General features: G+C 39.8%; 1 protein-coding gene across 1 annotated transcript; it reads right to left on the bottom strand.

The window, feature by feature from the left end:
• Positions 1-3,154: 3,154 nt before the first annotated feature.
• LOC311286591 (adhesion G protein-coupled receptor E3-like) lies at positions 3,155-18,993 on the bottom strand. Its single transcript, XM_084402822.1, has 11 exons — positions 18,951-18,993; positions 17,607-17,802; positions 17,107-17,223; positions 16,736-16,914; positions 15,483-15,644; positions 15,201-15,407; positions 14,891-15,123; positions 14,599-14,665; positions 14,424-14,515; positions 14,180-14,342; positions 3,155-4,187 (listed from the first exon to the last, which is right to left on the bottom strand). The coding sequence occupies exons 1-11, from the start codon at positions 18,972-18,974 to the stop codon at positions 4,128-4,130; spliced, it is 1,500 nt and encodes a 499-aa protein (XP_084258948.1). The 5' UTR covers positions 18,975-18,993; the 3' UTR covers positions 3,155-4,127.
• Positions 18,994-20,480: the final 1,487 nt, after the last annotated feature.

Raw genomic sequence — 20,480 nt, 5'->3', positions numbered from 1 at the left:
ACACAGATTTTTTGGCTACGATAAGGTCCAGTTCTGGTTTATTTCTTTACTCTTGGCTGACATGTGGTCAGAAGTGGAAAGTCCAGGTTCAGAAAGTAAAAGTCCTCCTCAGTATTTTGTTCCAATCACCTAGATTTGCTAACTCAGCAGGACAGAGAACTAATTAGTGAAATCAGCTGACTGAGTTTATGGGTGGAATAAACATATGGCAGGACTTTTACTCTTTGGCCCTGGATTACCCACCTCTGCATTTTAAATACAGATATGTTGCAGAAGATGGCTTGATTTCATTTTTCAAACTAGGATATTCTTCTCAAAAAAGAGTCAGTCTAATAATATATATATATATATATATATATTTTTTTTTTTATTATTATTATTTTTGTCCCTCGTGGAATGTGGAAAAACATGTTCACAAACCCCTTTACAGAGGTGTAAAGTCCAGGTTCAGAAAGTAAAAGTCCTCCTCAGTATTTTGTTCCAATCACCTGGATTTGCTAATTCAGCCAGGAGAGAGAACTAATTAGTGAAATCAGCTGCACAGCAAAACCTCCAGTGTTAAATGACCTGGGAGTTTATTTGGCTCCAGACTCAAGAGTGTTAAAGTGTTCAAATATGAGTGTTAAATTAACACTCAAGAGTGTTAAAGTTAATGAGCTAATTAAGTGATTGATTGAGTGATGATTGACCATTATTGAAGACACCTGATGTTAACAAGCAGAATCACTGAAGGAGAAAAATCACAATTTTAGTCACCATTATGGAGATCAATGTTTGATTTAGTTGGGCAGTTGACCTATAAATATTTAACTTTAGATTTTGTTTGGCTGCTGTACCTGAGTTATAACAACCAGATGAACAAAGAGAAAAGGTGAACAGGTGGTGTTGCTTATATTTTAATATAATCATCATTAGACCTGAATCACTGAACTCATTTAGAGCCTAATCACTGACTTAAATGTATATTGGTCATTACTGCATCACAGTGATTCTACAGAATAAGGTCCAGATTTTTCAATATAATCCAAATGATTTCTTAAAAGTTGTTCTGATATAAAAAAATAAAATGAAATCTCTCTTTAAGGCACACACAGACATCAAGATTCAGTGTATGATTCTCAACATTGGTGACAAAAATAATATTACTAAGACAATTCATATCATAATTTATTCATACTGCAATGCATGATGGGAGCAATGAAGGAGTCTTGATTGGTGGCACCCAGAATGCACTGCAACATGCTTTATTATTGTCACCATTGTTGAGAATCACAGGCTGATTATTGATGTCTGTGTGTCCGAATAAAATACTTTTTTAAGGTCTTTTGATCAGAACAACTTTTAAGAAATCTTTTTGAATATATTGAAAATTCTGAAAATAGTATACTGAAGAATCACAGGCTGCTGTAATCAACAAGGTAAACTTAACTCTCTAAATGGGTTTTGTGATTCAGGTCAAATGATGATTATGCCGAAACATAACCAACACCACCTGATCAGCTTTCTCTTTGTTCATCTGAGAGTTATAACTCAAATACAACAGCCAAACAAAATCTAAATTTATTAGTTAAAGGGTCAAGAGCCCAACTAAAGCCAACACTGATCACCATAATGGTAACTTAAAAAACAAACAGATTTTCTCCTTTGGTGATTCTGCTCGTTAACATCAGGTGTCTTCAATAATGCTCAATCATCACTCAATCAATCACTAAATTATCTCATTAACTTTAACACTCTTGAGTCTGGAGCCAAATAAACTCCCAGGAGAGTTCATTTACCACTGGAGTTTTTGCTGTGTGAGTTCATGAGTGGAATAAACATATGGCAGGACTTTTACTTTCTGACCCCTGGACTTTCCACCTCTGCCCCTTTATATCACACTGTTTATTAAGACATACCTTTGTAACAAAAATGTACTGAAATAAAACCTGAATGAAAACAAAAAACAATCTTCATTCACATGTTTTAATACAAAAATACACTACACCTATAAAACCTGTGACCTTCCCTACTGAAAATATATTTTGCCATATGAATATTTAAAGTAATATAAACATTATCTTTACAGAATAAACAGTCATTTCCTTTCTGGAAGCTTTATGAACTCAACAGTGAACTCAGTCTGTAAACATTTGCTTTTCACCCTCCACCAAGACAATCTTGTGATTTCAAAAAAGATTAAATAATACAGTTTATAAGATCTACATCAATAGTATTTATCAAAAGACTGGTTACAAAAAAAAAATTACATTTATTATGTTTTTAATGTTTTAGGTTGATTATGTTTTACTGTAATTACAAAATATCTTATGAAGCCACAAAGAAGAGGAGCAATAATTCAGATGCAGCAACATTGATTCTAAAAACACAAAGATAATCCACATCAAAAATCCAAACCAGGAACAAAATGCAAGGAACAAGAGTGTAACAGCTTTACAAAACATGCAAAGACAACAACCGACACAAGGCAACTAAAACACACGGAATAAATACACAAGGAAAACAAGAGGCTAAAGAGGGACAATGTGGCCATGGTGAAAAACAAGGGTAGCAATGGAAACAAGGGAGTAAGGAACACACACTGTAAAAAAGAATACATTGATTTTATTAATATCTAATTAATAAAAATGAGGCAACAGATTACAAGCAATATTATTAATTAAATTTAACAAATTAGAATTGAGTAATAATTAATCAAATGAATTCCTTAAAAGTTAACCATTTAAAATGAGTAAAATGTACAAAATATCTTTTATTGCCAACATTGAAGACACCTGGTGTTAACAAGCAGAATCACTGAAGGAGAAAACCATAATTAAAGTCACCATTGTGGAGATCAGTGTGTGTTTTAGTTGGGCTCTTGACCCTTAAATTATTAACTTTAAGTTTTGTTTGGATGCTGTACATGAGTTATAACAGCCAGATGAACAAATAGAAAAGGTGATCTGATGGTGTTGGTTGTGATTTAACAATCATTATTTCACAATCATTAGACCTGAATCACTGAACCTCATATAGAGTCCAATTTATGAGTTAGGTGAACTATATTAATTACAGCAGTATAATATTTTTAGCCTTTTCAATGAAGTCCAAATGATCAAATCAATAATAAAAAATAAATAAATATATGTTTTTTTTTTTTTTTTTTTTTTTTAGGCACACACACACACACACACACACACATATCAAGATTTTGCATATGAATCTCAGCAATGGTGACAAACAGATCACCTCTGAACATAAGCTCATTATTTATTCATGCAGCAATGCATGATGGGAGCCATGAATGAGTTTTGATTGGTGGAACCCAGAATGCACTGCAACATGCTTTATAAATGTCACCATTGTTGAGATTCACAGGCTGATTATTGATTTCTGTGTGTCTCCTTTTTATGTAAGAGAAACTTTTTAGAAATTATTTGCCTTACATTGTAAAAGTTAAAAAATATTATGCCGTACAAGGCCAGTGCTGCTGTAATTAATAAAGTTAACTTAACTCATAAATTGGACTCTATATGAGGTTCAGTGATTCAGGTCTAATTCTTGTGAAATAATGATTATGTTAAAACACAACCAACACCATCAGATCACCTTTTCTCTTTGTTCATCTGGCTGTTATAACTCATGTACAGCAGCCGAACAAAACTTAAAGTTAATAATTTAAGGGTCAAGAGCCCAACTAAAACACACACTGATCACCATAATGGTGACTTTAATTATGGTTTTCTCCTTCAGTGATTCTGCTTGTTAACACCAGGTGTCTTCAATGTTGGCAATAAAATATATTTTGTAAATTTTACTCATTTTAAATGGTTACCTTTAAAGGAATTCATTTGATTAATTATTACTCAATTCTAATTTGTTAAATTTAATTAATAATATTGCTTGTAATCTGTTGCCTCATTTTTATTAATTAGATATCAATAAAATCAATGTATTCTTTTTTACAGTGCAGGCAGGAACTAAACACAGGAAATCAACAAAGAAACAATAGAATAGAAACACTTCAACATAAAAGTCCTTAACCACGAGACAGGGGAATACAGGCTGGAATCATGTCAACATCACCTGAATATTAATGGCACTTGAGCAGTACTTTTTATTTCCTGAAGATGATGGTGTAGTCCTCAGGTATGTTTGCGTCCACTGCAAAGACATCTTAAGAACTTCCTGTACTGCTGTCTGACCTGGACAAGAATGAGACGAGAGGAGTTGTGTGTCTACATCCATTTAACCTCTTGAATCCAGTAAACCACAATGGAATTTCTTTATAATAAACAGGAAAGACAATGTGTTTAAAAAAAAATCTGAAGTAAACACAAGCTGCGTTTCCATTACCTTTCAAATTGCGCAAATTGAAATTGCGAATTGAAAATACGCCCAATGGACGCCCAAACACGTACATTTTCGGAAAAACTTCCATATAGCGCAAAAAAAGTTTACACTCACCAGGTGGTTTTTGCGGTCACTGCAATGGACCCAGCTAACAGACTTTTGTTATAAGAACGTTCTCCAAATATTCAGTGTTGGTTCTGGGAACGTGAAAAATGTTTTCTTGACGCTAGAGGAACGACTTTTAAAAGGTATAATGTTCCTCAAACATTCTTTCAACTCAAAAAAATAAAAAATAAAAAATTGTCTTTTATACACTCACAGATATCAACATTCGGTATATGAAACACAACAATGGTGATATTCTTCATGCTAGCATACAAAACACATTCATGGCTCCCAGCATGCATTGCGGCATGAATAAATTATGCATATTAATTATTTTTTTGATTGTCACCATTGTTGAAGTTTGTATGACGAGTGCTGATGTCTAAGTTTGTCGACTTTAATTTTTAAATAGTTTTGGACAATCTTAAACAAATTTTTTCAGTTAAAAATGATTTTTATCATATTAATTGAGTTCATTATCTTCTTCTCTAATAACTTTCAAGTACCAAAGAATGCTTCAGGAAAATCACACTAACCTTTAAATAACATTTTAGTAACATTAAGGAAACTGGACATTTTTATGTTCTTGGAATTTTGGAAATCAATGTTTCTAGAATGTTTAATTTTAAATCAAAATTAAGTTGAAAGGAACATTATACCTTTTAAAAAACGTTCCTCTAACGTCAAGAAAACTGGGCATTTCTCACGTTCCCAGAACCAACACTGAATATTTGGAGCATTCTTAGAACAAAAGTCTGTTAGCTGGGGAAACAGTTTTTGCACATTTACAGGTCACCTAATGTAGATGATGTAGTGTGCTTGGACAGAAGTCGGGTCAGAGTTCTTTATTAAACTCATAAAAGACAAAAGAAACCACAAAGAAATGCCACAATCAAGACCTTGAAGCAGATATGAGGGGAAAACACCCAGAAGCCACTCCCAAGTATAAGCGGCTTTCCTTGCCATTAATATTTGGAAAATAAGCCTATATCTCCTTCCATTAAAAATAATGGCTAGTGCAGTGGCTGGTATATACTTAAACCTACCAACAACCTTGCCCTTGACATTTAGACATTAGTTTTTCTCTAGTTGCTTTACCTGTGTTTTTATAAGGCACAATAGTTATAGTGATAAAAGCAACAACAACAAAAAAATAATAATAATCTGGTGACTGTGGCTGTGTATTGATAATGTCATCATTAGAGTTTATAAATCAGTAGCACCTCATTTAATCCAGATTTTAATCTCTTCTCTATCTCAAGTAATCATATGAGTCCTTCCATATAATTGATTATTAAAGTCCTGTGATTTTTACATTAGGAAATCCAACAGCATTATTACAACTTGTATGATTTAAAACAACATTATGTATAGAACGTTTTAAACACTATCATATTATTTTGTCACACACAGACATCAACAATCAGCATATGAATCTCAACAATGGTGACACTCAAATGAAAAGCTTCATGTCACTAGTGATGGGCAAATTAAGCTTTGGTGAAGCACTGAACCACTTAGAGCAGGGGTGTCCAAACTCAGTCCTGGAGGGCCACTGTCCTGCAGAGTTTAGCTCCAACCCCAATTAAACACACCTGAACCAGATAATCAGACCTTGATTATCTGGTTCAGGTGTGTTTAATTGGGGTTGGAGCTAAACTCTGCAGGACAGTGGCCCTCCAGGACTGAGTTTGGACACTCCTGACTTAGAGGAATTGGTTTGAAAATGGGTTCATTACTCGAAGCTTCAGCAACAGCGACCTCACCTGGTGAAATGCTAAGGTTGCATCTAAATTATCCTGGCTAGAAAGTGGACGTGAAATAAATCTAGTGCAGCGTACATACCTTATCAGGAGCGATCAGAATAAAGTTTTCCCACATGTCATAACAACTTCTCTTGGATGCTTCCATAGTAATGAAAATAAATCGATATGAACAAACTAATGCTTGTCACTGTAGAGGCTACTACGAACCAAACACAATGTTGTGCATTAAACTCGAAACTTGAGACTCGAAACGAGGCGGTGCCAGTTGCAGTGGCAGCACTGACTGGTTTGCGAGTGGCGGTGTTGCTGCGAACCACTCAGGTGATTCATTCAGAGAATGAAGCAGTTGCTGCTTCGGACGTCATATGTCACGTGATTTTTCCATACCAAAGCAACCTTCGGAGCTAGGGTGACCAGACGTCCCGAAAAATTCGGGACACTGCCGAAATCTAAGCTGTTTTCCTGAATCCGGCCCTAATTGTCCCGAAAATTATACTAAAGCAAAATCTTGAGTAGTTGTTGTCTGAGGCCACGATCACACCTGTCATGTTTTTTGCAGTGAGAGGCACCTTTTATCAATTGGTTTCCTATGGCAGTGAGCGTTCTGCGTGCTGTTTATGCGCCTCGTGTTTTATCGTTTGCTGCGCCTCGCATTTTTGCAGTTGAAAAAAAGCAATTCCGAGCGGAAAAAGCGCCCGACGTCATCGCGTTTTTTTCCACTGTCCAATCGAATGAATGGAGAGGCGGGCCTTCTGTATTAGTGATGAAAGCTACAGTTGCTTGAACGCCCGGAGAGTGCGATAATGGAGGATAAACTTGTGGTGCTTTCGCGGGTTACCAGGAGCTTAACGACTTCACGAACCGTAACTACCACAATGTTAACAGAAAGTAAATAAAGTTAATAAAAGGCTGATTTGACATGTATTTGACTGACAGGACAGCTGTTTCAGTGGTTGCCTAGCAACATAAAAAATGCAGCACACTGCTCATTCTGTGTGATGGGGCAGTTCTCTGCACCTTGCGTTTTCGAAACTGAAAAAAATGCGTTAGGTGTGATCGGGGCCTGATAAAACATTAAAAACTGTCCGTGGAGGTCGAGTCGTCCTGCAGCCAGACCCCGCCAGAAGCTCATTGGCTGCAGCATCTTTTTTCTTTCTTTTTTTTGAGGTTCTACAAAGATACCAGGCGCGAATTTAGATATGCATTGATAAGCGGGCGCAAGATGCAGCAGCCGCGAGGACAGTGAATGTGCAGCCAGTCGTAAAGGAGTGATTGATTGGTCACGGCAGTGTGTGCAAAAAAATACTTCGGCCTAATGTCTGATGTCGGGTTACAGAAAGCAAATCATCTACACAATTATTTAGTTTTCTTATTTAATGACCGACAATTTAGTTTAGTAATAATAATTTTTGCATAAGGCTTATTAGTGTTAGGCTTTAGCCTGAAAGGTCTGATTTACAACAGGTACAACAGTCATTGTTTTTTGTTTTTCACAATGACATTTGAATTCATGATTTTAATGTTGTTGTTTTTTTGTGGCAGACTAAAGACTAATGACAGACTGTTGATCTTTGAATACAAATATGTTTGGTTCAGGTTTGAAATTCATTATCTTTTATTATAGGCTATGTAGTCTAATATATCATAGTAATATCATAATATCAAAGTCAATCTGGTTAGTAATAAGTGAAGCTGGTAATGCTGTTTGAGGAGTTGTTTAATGCTCCTCTGCTGAGATCTTCACAGATTTAATGTTTTCTTTTATCTTCAGTTGATTTCATCTAAGGCTGTGTCTGAAGTCAGTTGTTTACAGTAAAATCTCACAGCTCAAATTTACTAAACTAAAAAAGTCAAATTAAGTGAATTACTTTATGTGATTTTATGTGTTTTTGCACATAATGATATTGTGGAGATCTGTTGGTGTTTAACGATCTGTTGGGATTTAAAGGGTTTCTGTTGAGTTTTGTGGGCCACCATTGTGCTGGAGAGTAGAGTCTGTGCTTCAGTCAAAGATGAGCAGAAAAACACTGATGTTATACTATGTGTTGCTTTATTTAAAGGCAGTGACTGTGTAGTTTCTAATGCATTGATAAGTTCTTCAACTCATTCATGTGTGCTGTTGTTATCTAGTAGGATTTAATTAAATTTATGTTTCTAGTTAACTAATTTAAGTATTTTTCTTTGTGGACTCAAATTAAATAAGCTCACAATATAAACATTTAATCGCAAATGACCAATCAATTTCCTCAAATGAAATGAGTTATCTCATATTTTAATTCAGTGCATTATTAACAACAGTAACATACTGTAAAGATTACATTAAAGAACATCTTGGGTTATTAGTGTAACCTATGTTTTCTGAATAGGAAACGAGACGCTGCGTAGCTGAAGATGCAGTGAGAACGCCCTCTGGGTGTACTGATTGTCTGAAGCCCATATAGAATCACGGCAATTCATTGGCTGATGGCGCGAGCGACGCCTAGACGTTCTTAGGTAGTCATATTATATTGAGTACAACGACTAGATAACTTACATGACTGGTTCAAGCAGACAAAACATGAGAACCTGGAGCCATGTCGAGATCCAAACTATAGAATCTGACAAAAGTGTGCGGAGAAACCAACCTGCCGCCACACAAATGTCTTCCAGGAGGGCCCCTCTAAAAAGTGCTTGAGAGGAAGCCACACTTCTGGTGGAATGTGCCCTGATGCTAAGAGGTGAAGGCAGACCTCGCACCTCATATGCCAGTGAAATAGCCTGTATAACCCAGTGAGAGATGCAGCAAGCCCGCGCAGCACTGAAACATACCAAGAGCTGGTTAGATTTTCTCCAACCACTAGAGCGATCTACATAGAACTTCAGCGCTCGGACAGGGCAGAGCAAATTAAGCTTCCCATCCTCCTCAGAAACAAGAGGAGGAGGATGGAAAGAGTGAAGGTTGACAATCTGTGAGCAAAATGATGTGGACAATACTTTGGGCACATATCCTGGCCTTGGTCTTAAAGTCACCTTGATCAGACCAGGAGCATGTCTTGCTGACAGAAGAGCTTGCAAATCCCCAACCCGCTTCAAAGAAATCAAAGCTAATTAAAGAGTAACCTTGAGAGTCAGAATCCGCTCCGGACCTGACTCCAAGGGCTCAAAGGGAGCCTCCGTTAAGCCCTCCAGGACGACTGACAGGTCCCAAGAGGGAATTCCAGGGTAGCGTGCTGGTTTCAGGCGCCTAACCCCACGCATAAATGCTGAGACTAGCCTTAGTTCACACGGGGGATCTCATCCGACTATAGCAATAGCAGCAACGTATACTCTCAGAGTGGTAGTGGCTGCTCCAGAAGTAAACTTCTCCTTTCGGAACTCCAGCACTGAACCCATCGGGCAGCTGACTGGATCCATAGCGTGTGTTGTACACCATGACTCAAAAACCCTCCACTTGGAGGAATACAGCCTTCTTGTGGAAAGGGCTCACGCATAGCTTCCAAATGTCGGGGCGAGGGTGCCATATCCTGCCCTGAAGCTGGGATAGTAGATCCTCCCTGACCGGAATCTCCCAGGCAGGGGATTCCAGAAGAGGAAACAGCTCCGAGAACCATGGCTGGGACGGCCAGAATGGGGCTACAAGTAGAAGACGGGATCCGCTCTCCCTCTCCCTAGACAGAACCGCCTGGATCAATTTGACGGGTGGGAATGCATAAAGTTTCTGCATCGGCCATGGCTGGGCGAATGCATCTATTCCCAACAGTGCTGGGGGGCTCAGGGAGAACCTAAGTGGGCATTGTGACGAGATGCAAAGAGGTCCACTTCCGCTTTTCCAAACACGTCCCAAATCAGGGCTACTGTTTAACGGTTCAGCATCCACTCCCCCGACCTAAGCCTCGACAGAAAATCCGCTGAGAGGTTCAAGATCCCAGGACATGGACTGCCCTCAGTTAAAGGAATTTGTCCTGAGCCCACAGGAGGAGATGGCGCGCATGCCTGTCAAGGGTGCACGAACGTGAGCCCCCCTGCCAGTTTACATGGGACACTACCGCCATATTGTCTGTTCTGACAATGACATGGTGCCCTTTGAGAAAAGGGAGAAAGTGTAGAAGGGGCAGGGAAACAGCTCTCAGCTCCAAGCTGTTTATGTGCCAAGAGAGAGTGTCCCCAGTCCAGACCCCAAATGCTGACCTGCCCTCGAAAACCGCGCCCCAGCTGACCCCTTTCTGAAGGAAGAGGGGGTCCCGCCAGACTGAAAGGGCGGGGGAGCAACTGTGCGACACCTTCAACAGGTGAAGAGCCGGTCCAGTTGACCGGGCCCCTGAGAGCTTCATCCACCACAGAAAAGGTCTCATGTGGAGCAACCCTAGGGGTAGCAAAGGGGAGACTGCGGCCATGATACCCAGAAGCCTGCGGCAAGTACCCACAGAAACATGATGGCCGAGCCTGAAGCGGGCCAAACATGTCACGAGACTGGAAATCCGGGCAGGAGCCAAACGAGCCTGCATCTGAACGCAATCCAGGTGAACCCCTAAGAAAACTGTGCATGAGCTGGGGTGAGAACACTCTTTTCGGTGTTTAACCTCAAGCCGAGAGACTGAATGTGACGAAGGACAATGTCCCTGTGGTGTGTCACCAATTCCCTGGAGTGAGCTAAAAGGAGCCAATCGTCCAGGTAGTTGAGTATACGAATGCCCTGGAGCCGCAACGGGGCAAGAGCAGCATCAATACACTTTGTTAACGTCCTCGGCGCTAAAAGCGAGACCAAAGGGAAGGACCCTGTACTGTTAAGCCTTTCCTCCAAAGGCGAATCTGAGGAACCTCCTGTGTCGCCGTACAACCTTAATATGGAAATATGCATCCATCAGGTCTACTGTCACGAACCAGTCCCCCACACGAATTTGAGATATGATAGCTTTCAGCGTCAACATCTTGAATTTACCTTTGTAAAGGGAGAAATTCAGCCGGCGGAGGTCTAGTATAGGTCGCAGACCGCTGCCCTTCTTCGGGACCAGGAAGTAACGGCTGAAGAAGCCTTGCTCGACTTCCTTTGAAGGAACCTCTTCTATCCCTCCCTTGAGGAGAAGGGACGAAATCTCCTGCTGTAGTACAGAAGCCTCTGAGGCGCTGTTTACTACAGTCAGAAAAACCCTGTTGAAGCAAGGGGGGTGCGACAGAACTGAAGCGTGTAGCCGAGTCGAACTGTGCGGACGGCGATACCCCTGGCAGACGCCTCCATTCTTGAAAAAAATGTGATAGAGGAAGCGGAGTGTTGCAATGCAGAGGACATACCTATATTAGGGTGTCGAGCTGAATCTTGTGGGATGGCGTGGTCGACCGTGAAGGAGAGCACCTGGCGTCCTGACACGCAGTGGGAGGTACCACTGCCTTGATCGGTACCGCAGGGTCTGCCTGCTCCTTAAGAAAACTGAACGTGTCTCAGAGGATGCGAGTGACAGGTATCAAACACGTCAGGGGCGAGGGTAGAAAGCTTAACGCGCCTCCTTCCTCCCGCGCCGGAAGGTTTGAATGAAGTTGAACAGAAACTGCACTTCGAAACGCGCTGGGCGGCGAAAGTGGCAGAGTTGGAAAAGGAGAGCAATTGAGAGGTGGGCAGAAACGCTTGCGCGGTCTGTCCCAACCTCGAAAATCAGGGAAAGCTCTCCTTTTTCTGACCTGAGGGTCAGGTGCAATTTGAGGGAGCTGGAGCTGAAGATTTGTTAGACCGATTCAGCTCAAGGCACCTATGAGGTCACTGGTGGGAAATGGGCGACTGCGGGCTCCCCAAACCGTAGCTGGTGGGGGATGAGCCGGGTGACTCCTCCTAGTAGTGAACTCCTTCCTGTGAAAGGAAGGTTCTCTGGGTTGAGGCGGGGAGGGGTTAGAGGGGTTAGCGTGCGCGGTGTGCTTGGTGGCTCTTAAGGCCAGATCCGTGGCCTTACAAAGCTCCTTGACAGCTTCCAGCGTTAGGCCAGTGCCCTCTTCCATCTCCTTTAGAACATCCGCCTGGTAGGTTTGGAGGATGGTCATAGTGTGAAGGGCCATGCCTGCCTGACCAGCTGCCATGTAGGACTTTCCGATAATTTTCAATTCAATTCAATTCAATTTATTAATGGATAGCCCCTTGAGATGCAACATCAATAACCTCGATAAGGGCGGAAGTAGTCCTGCATGGTTTAGAGGGAAGGAGGGGGGCGAGGTTTCCACGATAGAGCGGATGACGGAGAAAGGTGGGTAGCCAGCGTGTCCTTGACCACTGGGATGGCGGAATAGCCCTGCTCCACAGAACCAACTAGGTTGGTGGCTGCTGCATTAGTCAAAAGTGCTGAAAAAGGCTGCTTCCAGGATCTGGAGATCTCATTATGCAGATCACTGAAAAGGGGCAGCTTTCTCTGCTCTGCTGGCCTAGAATTAGGGCCACTTAAAAATCTTTTGTCGTGTTTAGACGACTGTGACTCGCGGGGCTCGTCGGGCCAGTCAATAGCGAGCTTCTCTGTAGCATGCGAAAGCACATCAATAAGCTCCGTGTAGGCCGCAGTAGGCCGCGCTTCCTGGCCGCTAGTCGGGGAAACGGCATCAACTAAAACAGGCCCGAAATCCTCAGAGCCGGACGCTGCAGTGTAAATCACATCCTCCAGCCCGAAAGAAACCGTCTCGCGCGCTTCCGGGCTAGGGCATAAATAATCATGAGAAAACTCGACTGGCAGGACGCCACGCGCATGCTCGGGAGAGGGAGGGAGAGAAAGGGCGAGGCCCGTCTGCTCAAACTCCATACCCTCGAGCTCTACATCCAAATTCCAGCTCGCGAGGCAAGGCCTCGGCGGTCTCGGGAGCGTGACAAAGTGGGGCGGATGACTCCTTCTCAAAAACCGCGAGCCTAGAGCGGAGGCTTTTGAGAAGTAGATTGTCACAAAATGTACATTTTGACAAACCTAGAACAGTCAAACATTTAACACATGTACTGTGAGGGTCTTCACTCGCAATAAAGCAAGAACACGGTGGCAGGCAACGAGAGAACTGAGAACAGATGAAGAATGGCGATGCTAAAATGGCCGCTTCATGAAGGCAGAGAAATCTGAGGAGCAGATGGCGCGTGCGCGCCAATATAATATGACGACGTAAGAGCGTCGAGGCGGCGCCCGCACCATCAGCCAATGAATTGGCGTGATTCTATATGGGCTTCAGACAATCGGCATTCCCACTGCGTCTTAAGCTACGCAGCGTTGAGTGAACCTATGAAAGAGAACTGTAAATTCACAGCTGCTCTTGTTTTGCTGCTTTTACAGGTGTGGTGTATTTTTACAGTATAAGTTTATGATTTACAGTACTCTTGTTAAATTTTACAGCAATTTGTAACAGTGTAGACATGCTGATTACTGATTGTTGACAACTGGTTGGAATGACGTGATGACTGGATACGTGATGATTTGACAGATAATATGAACGTGTTCCTCCCGAACTTTGTTAATAAAACATGTATTGTTGTTTGTAGGCCTTTATCTATGTGGTGTTTTTAAGATGCATTAAGACAAACCATGTGAAAATTCATAAGTGAACACCATTGCTGAGTATTTTCCTCTTAAAACTGCAGTGAACCAAAGACAGTCTCAATAATGTTTGAAATCGCTGGTGTTTCTGACGTCACAAAACTACATTGTAACCAATCAGCTCAACGTGTGATCATCAACGAGTGGATCTCTGAGCTGCTGTGAGTGAGTGGAGGCGGGGCTCATTTGCATATTCATAAAACTGCATTTACTAAATTACTAATACTATTTTAAAGCGCAAAGAATTTTTTTTTCAAGGAAATGTTTTTATTTGGTGATCAAAGATTTGTTTTAAGGTATAAAATTATTGACTACAGGGGGACTTTCAACAACTGCCTCTGACATTATTCTATAAAAGACACAGATTGGGGACCTCCATGAAAACAACTGTAATATTCTTTCATGTTCAGTTTTGAATGGAATATGGTGGTAAATTGAGTGATATCTGACCTCATTATTGAGGAAACAATAGACCAGGAAGATGAAGGTTCCCTGCTGGGAGTTCAAGATCAGGAAGAGGATCTCCAGCACCTTACTGACATTAGTGAAGAAACCCAGAATCCAGGAGCAACCAAGAACCACAAACTGAGCCAGTGTTTTAAATATCATAATCCTGCAGAGAAAGAGTTAAAGTGTATTTATTGACTATATTTAATAAAAAAAATTAAAGTGTTTTAATCTGAATGTTTATTACTTGGTTTGTTTCATCTGTGAAACTTCAGCGTTCAGATTTTTGAGAGTTGAGTTTAGACTGATGATGATGTTGATGAAGAGAATCGTGTTTAACTGAAAAGTAGAAAATAATGATGAAGCACTTTGTTTTCCCTTTAATAGAAATTAAAATCATGAGAAATAAGAAATGTGCTTACTGCTAATATGACACAAACAGGACCCAGAAAACTCCAGATAAAACCTTTATCCATTTTAATCCAGCAACTGTTTAGAGGAAACATAATATAAGAACTGAATTAATTTGTCAAAAACAAGATTTCTGGTGTTTACCTTTTTTTTTTCTTTTTTTTTCTTTTTTTTTTTTTGTACAGTGTTTGTAGTAAAAATGTTCTTTAATCAGATGGCAGAAATGTCACAAAACCCCAGAGCTGCCTTACAGTATTTGCTTCTAATCAAATTGACATAAAAACAACAACAACAATAACTCACTGTTCGCTGCCGTATCCTTCAGGAAGCAGCCCGACAGACACGGCCACCACAACCAGAGCAACCGTATATCCAATCACACACATGAATCCACTGCTAAGCACCTCCCTCTTTTTGGAGCTGATCTGTGATAGGTTCTTCACACAGATGAAGAGCAGCACAGCTTCAATGAACATCCACACAAAGCCGGAGAGAAAGAGGAAGTGCAGCACACCTGATATCACGGCACACAACACCTGGAGATCATGAGAGACGGTTATGATGATTCTCAGTGAGACTGTGCTGATCTGTAGGGCTCCTTCATCATTCTCACCTGATGAGGGCGTATGAGGCTCAGGAACTGTTGTGTGAGCAGGAACAGAAGGTGAGCCAACAGAAGACTGATGCAGAGGTTGATTCGAGCCACATTATTCACTCCAGGACTCCACTGACAAAGGGCAAAGGTCAACAGGGCCAAACTGAAGAACACCAGCCCAACTGGCACACACACCAAATTCAACAGGTCCATCAGTGAGTCGCTCTGAGAAAACATGTCAGAGTACATGAGTGCCAAATCTGTGCTGTTCTTCAATGCTCACTATAAATGTTTTCGTACCTCTGATGGGCGGCTGGTTTGCATGATGAGAGCAAATGTGGACAGATGAACACAGGAACACACAGTGTAGCTGCTGTTGTACTTTAAAACAGAACAACCATCTACAATCCACTCGCTGATATTCCAGTACACACAGGACAGAGAACCTTTGGGGTTGAAGTCCTTCACAGGGTAAACACAACATTGTACATCAGAGAAAACATTTTTTTTTCCAACACATCTTTTTCTGGGTTCACAGTAAACCTTCCCACGTAGCAACATTTTGACGTCCCAGATCCGGCCCACATCTGGCACACGTTGAAAGATGATCTGGCCCACATGCAGCGTGGAATGACGGCCCTTGGGTGACTCACTCCTACTTGCCGGATCTGGGCCACAAGCAGGCCATAGCAAAGCCATTAAGATCAGCCAAGAGCAAAGAAATAAACCAGAACTGGACCTTATCTGAGCCACAAAATCTGTGTATATTAAATATGGAGTCATCTCAACCTTAATAAGCCTGTTAACAAGCAGAATCACTGAAGGAAAGAAGAGAACAGAAAAAGAGACGAGAAGAAACAAGAAATACAACTGACTTCAGCCACAGTCTTAGATGAAATCAACTGAAGAGAAAAGAAGACATTAAATCTGTGAAGATCTCAGCAGAGGAGGATTAAACAACTCCACAAACAGCATTACCAGCTTCACTTATTACTAACCAGACTGACTTTATTTCTGTCACACGACTACAGAAGATCTTATTGAGAATTAACAGGGGTTTAACTCTAAAGTGTTTCATTTGAAGTCACCATAACAGTGATTTGTGTTTTCATTAGTTGGGCTCTTAAAGGTGCTATAAGCGATTTCACGCGTTTTTTAGGCTAAAACATTTTTTTTCACATACCGCAAACATCTCCTCACTATCCGCTCGCTGCCTGTCCCCTGAACACACTGTAAAAAAACACAGTCTCTGCAGACAGCCGACGCTCCACAAACTGCAGCAAAAACAAACAGAGCGACCCGCACCACGAAACATAACAAACTGTTCCAGCCAATAACCGACAAGAATGATGTGGGGGTGGGGTTCGGGGGTTAGTGCGCGGATGAGGAGGAGGGAGGGTCTAGCTAGCCTCCGTTTTGTTTGATAATAATTCAAACATCAACAAAAGGGTTACGCCAACCGAGATCGCTTATAGCACCTTTAACTCAAAATGTTGCTATGTGGGTTACTAGATCAGAACATTAGCTTGTAGGAGTAATAGAAATTAACTCACTCTGATGTGTTTGATGGTGAAGTTGACTGGTTTGGTGAGTTTAGTGTTGTTTTGAAGAAGAGTAGCTGAGATCACAGTGGACATCATGGTTTTATTTGTCTCATTTGATGTGTTGAAGAACTCAGGCTTCAGTAGATTCTCCAATGAACTGTAGCTCATGAAAGCCACTGCAGCTGATCCTGTGTGACAGACCAACATAAAATCACATTGAGTCACATCAATTTGCAAAAGAAGGGGGAAAAAATTAACTTTTTTCAAACTTGGTCAGACAAAAAAAAAAAAAAAAAAAAAACACATTGGGCTTTAACAGCAGCAGAAACAAATGTTCACTTGTATATTTTTATTTGTACTTGTTCATACTTCTCACATACTTGAAGTGCTTTTCTTGGCAATCTCCAAAAGGTCAATATCCATGCTAGCGTTTTGTGTACGGATCAGAGGCACGCAATTTACAGATGCATTTGGTCCAACCGCAAGAACTCTTACTTCTATGAGACACAAGAAAAAAACAAAGAAAAAAAAACAGATATAATGTTTTATCTATATATTGCTGATGTGTTTTACTTATTGCCCTGTAACCTTTAAATCTAAAAGTTTTTTTATTGGCATTAATAGTTCCAGTAAGAATCTTTAACATTAATGAAAAACTTTGTAATTGACAAAATGTTTCTTTATAGTGGAAGAACAAATGTCTTTAGATTTGAACCAATTATGCAATTATACATTTAAATTAATAAAACATTCAGGAAAAGCTGGGCTTCTCCAGAAGAAAATATTTGACTATGACGCACACCTTTCACAGCATCACAGTTTTGTTTCTCAAATGTGTCAAACACACAAGTACAAACAGGGACGTGACAGGACTCTTTACCTGTATTGGTGAGACTAATATCCGTCAAGTTGGACGTATCTGTTGGCTTCACCAGGGCAGACACCAGGTTCTCAAAGGCGTTCAGATAACTGTTTCCATATGACACTATTCTATCTTTATCTTTATTTTCAGCACTGGCCAAGTCTGAAACCTTTATCTGTACAGCATCAACAATCTTCAAATAGTCTTTCGCCATCTAATAGAATACAAAAAAAATGCTTTCTTGTAAAATGCAAATTTCTATGGCAAAAAAGTGTAATAGCTAATCTATGGTTCATTCTCAAAATATGGTGACAAACTAGCTCCTTGAGTTTTGAGTCAAATAGTCAAGAAACTCCATATAATTTTATAACATAAAAGTTTAAAACAATATGAAATAATTTGACTATTTTTATTTTTTGTACATTTTTGCTTAATTATTTGAGTCAAGTGCCTAAACAAAGCATTATCCTTGTACACATATTGTACACAGCATTTACAGTCATTTGTTTATTGAAATTTTCTTTCTAACTAAGCATTAGTGCAAGGTCTAACAATTGTGCAAATAATTTCAATAAAAATTATAATATAAATTAAGAAGAACGATTGTCTCTATATTTAGTGTTACAAGAGGCTGTTCAAATAGGTTATTGTATTGCATTAATAAAATTAATTAAATCAAAAATCATTTTAAACGTGTCATTAGCTTTGTTACCATCCACCTATTTTAATGCACATTTGAGGAAAATGCATTATAAATGGAAACGCCAAGATGAGTGGATCTCTGAGTTGGTGTGAGTGAGTGAGTGGAGGCAAGGGCTAATTTGCATATCCATAGAGCCGCGCGTACTAAATGACAAAGGCCTGGTTTCACAGACAGGGCTTAGATAAGACCTTAGTACAATTAGGACTTTTAAGTAGCTTTTATAAAATGCCTAAGGAATACACTTTTTTAAATTTGATATATTACTGGTGTGCATCTTGAGACAAAACAATGGTACTGACATATTTAAAAGTTAAACAGTTTCACCAGCTCAAACATTAATTTTAGTCTGGGACTAGGCTCAAGCTTTGTCTGTGAAACTGGGGCTCAATGTTATAACTAATCAGTAAGTTTTTTGAGCAGATATTAACACAAATCTTACATTTTAATTCAGATGTTTAATTCAAAAGATCTTAATTCATGAAATAAAAAATGACAAGGTATGATGTCCATTATGAACAATAGTATCAAGATGTTAACAAATACGATCAAATTCTAGGGCAGAAAAATGAACCGAGCTCAATTCAAAACATTTTGTAAACCGGAAAAATCTCGATTTTTTGAGAATGACCCTTGATTCAAGTCCAGGAAACGTGACTCACTTCAGGAGACATTTGATCCGTCATATTGGCAATCAGATCAACAAGATTCATAACGAGATCTGCAGTTAAGTTCTAAAAAAGAAAAGACAATAGATGAAAGAAAGTAAACATGAATTATAGAGTGTATTAAATGTAATTTATAGACCATTTTTTCGAAACTCGTTCTCATATACCCCTTGAATGTTGTCTGAAGTCTTCAAATCTGGAAGGGAAAAAAAGAAGGATGAAATTGCATAAAAACAGCATAGGACATACAAAGAAGCTGTACACACGAAGGACAGTGCTGGACGCACCTCTCAGGCATGAGTGGGAATCTGCATTGTATTTGCAGATATCTGGAGAAACTTCATAGTAACATTCGCTGGTGCAGTTGTAGGATCCGACCTTGCAGGAGCAGCCGTCACTCTGAGGAATGCAGGAATAGGCCTTGCAAGAGTCATTTTGTCCACGACAGTCCGCATAACTGGACGTAGTTGTACAGTTTGTGTTCACGAGAGGAGAGCAGTACCAGTTTCCTTGAGATTGTACGATTGCTACGTTACTTGTGATTACCATCAGCTGCAGAGCTAGAGAGATAAATCCATCAGATATCAGTCTTTGATTACTTGAGGGAGAAAATCACTGGATATAGTTGAATTTACAGGGAGAATAACAGTTCTCGCTCCTTAAAGAATAACAGAATAACACTTCTGACAAGACTATGCCTAAAAATGATGCACTTTTGATGCACTATCTAATATAATATATCTATTTAGCAGAAATTAAGAAGTAACATTGATACATCCTGCTCTTGTTGCACAGCAAAAACTCCAGTGTTAAATTAACACTCCTGGGAGTGTATATGAGTCCACACTCAATAGTGTAAAGTGTTAAAATATGAGTGTTAAATTAACACTCAAGAGTGTTAAAATTAATGAGATAATTAAGTGATTAATTGAGTGATGATTGAGCATTATTGAAGACACCTGATGTTAACAAGCAGAATCACTGAAGGAGAAAATCTCAAATTGTAAGCCACCGTTATGGTGATCATTGTTTGCTTTAGTTGGGCTCTTGACCCTTATATGTTTACTTTAGACTTTGCTTGTCTGCTGTTATTGTTTTATAACAGTCAGATGAACAAAGAAAAAACGTGATCTGATGGTATTGGTTATATTATGACAATCATCATTTGAACTTGATCACTGAACTCATTAAGATCCTTATTTCTGACTTAGATTTATGTTGTTGATTACAGCATAACTGTGATTCTGCATAAATATCCAGAATTTTAGATATAATATAAAGGATTTCTTAAAAGTTGTTTTAAAAAAAAAAAAATCATTCTTTAAGGCACACACAGATGTCAAGATTCAGTCTATGCATCTCAACAATGGTGACGAGCAGAATATTCAATTAGGGAAAAGTAAATTACATAGACAATTCAGATCATAATTTATTCATATCGCAATGCATGATGGGAGCCACTGCAACATGCTTTATTATTGTCACCATTGTTGAGATTCTCAGGCTGATTATTGATGTATGTGT

This window comes from Rutilus rutilus (assembly GCF_951802725.1).
Source record: "Rutilus rutilus genome assembly, chromosome: 2".
Lineage (NCBI taxonomy): Eukaryota > Metazoa > Chordata > Actinopteri > Cypriniformes > Leuciscidae > Rutilus > Rutilus rutilus.
This window is presented reverse-complemented; position numbering and strand designations above follow the sequence as displayed.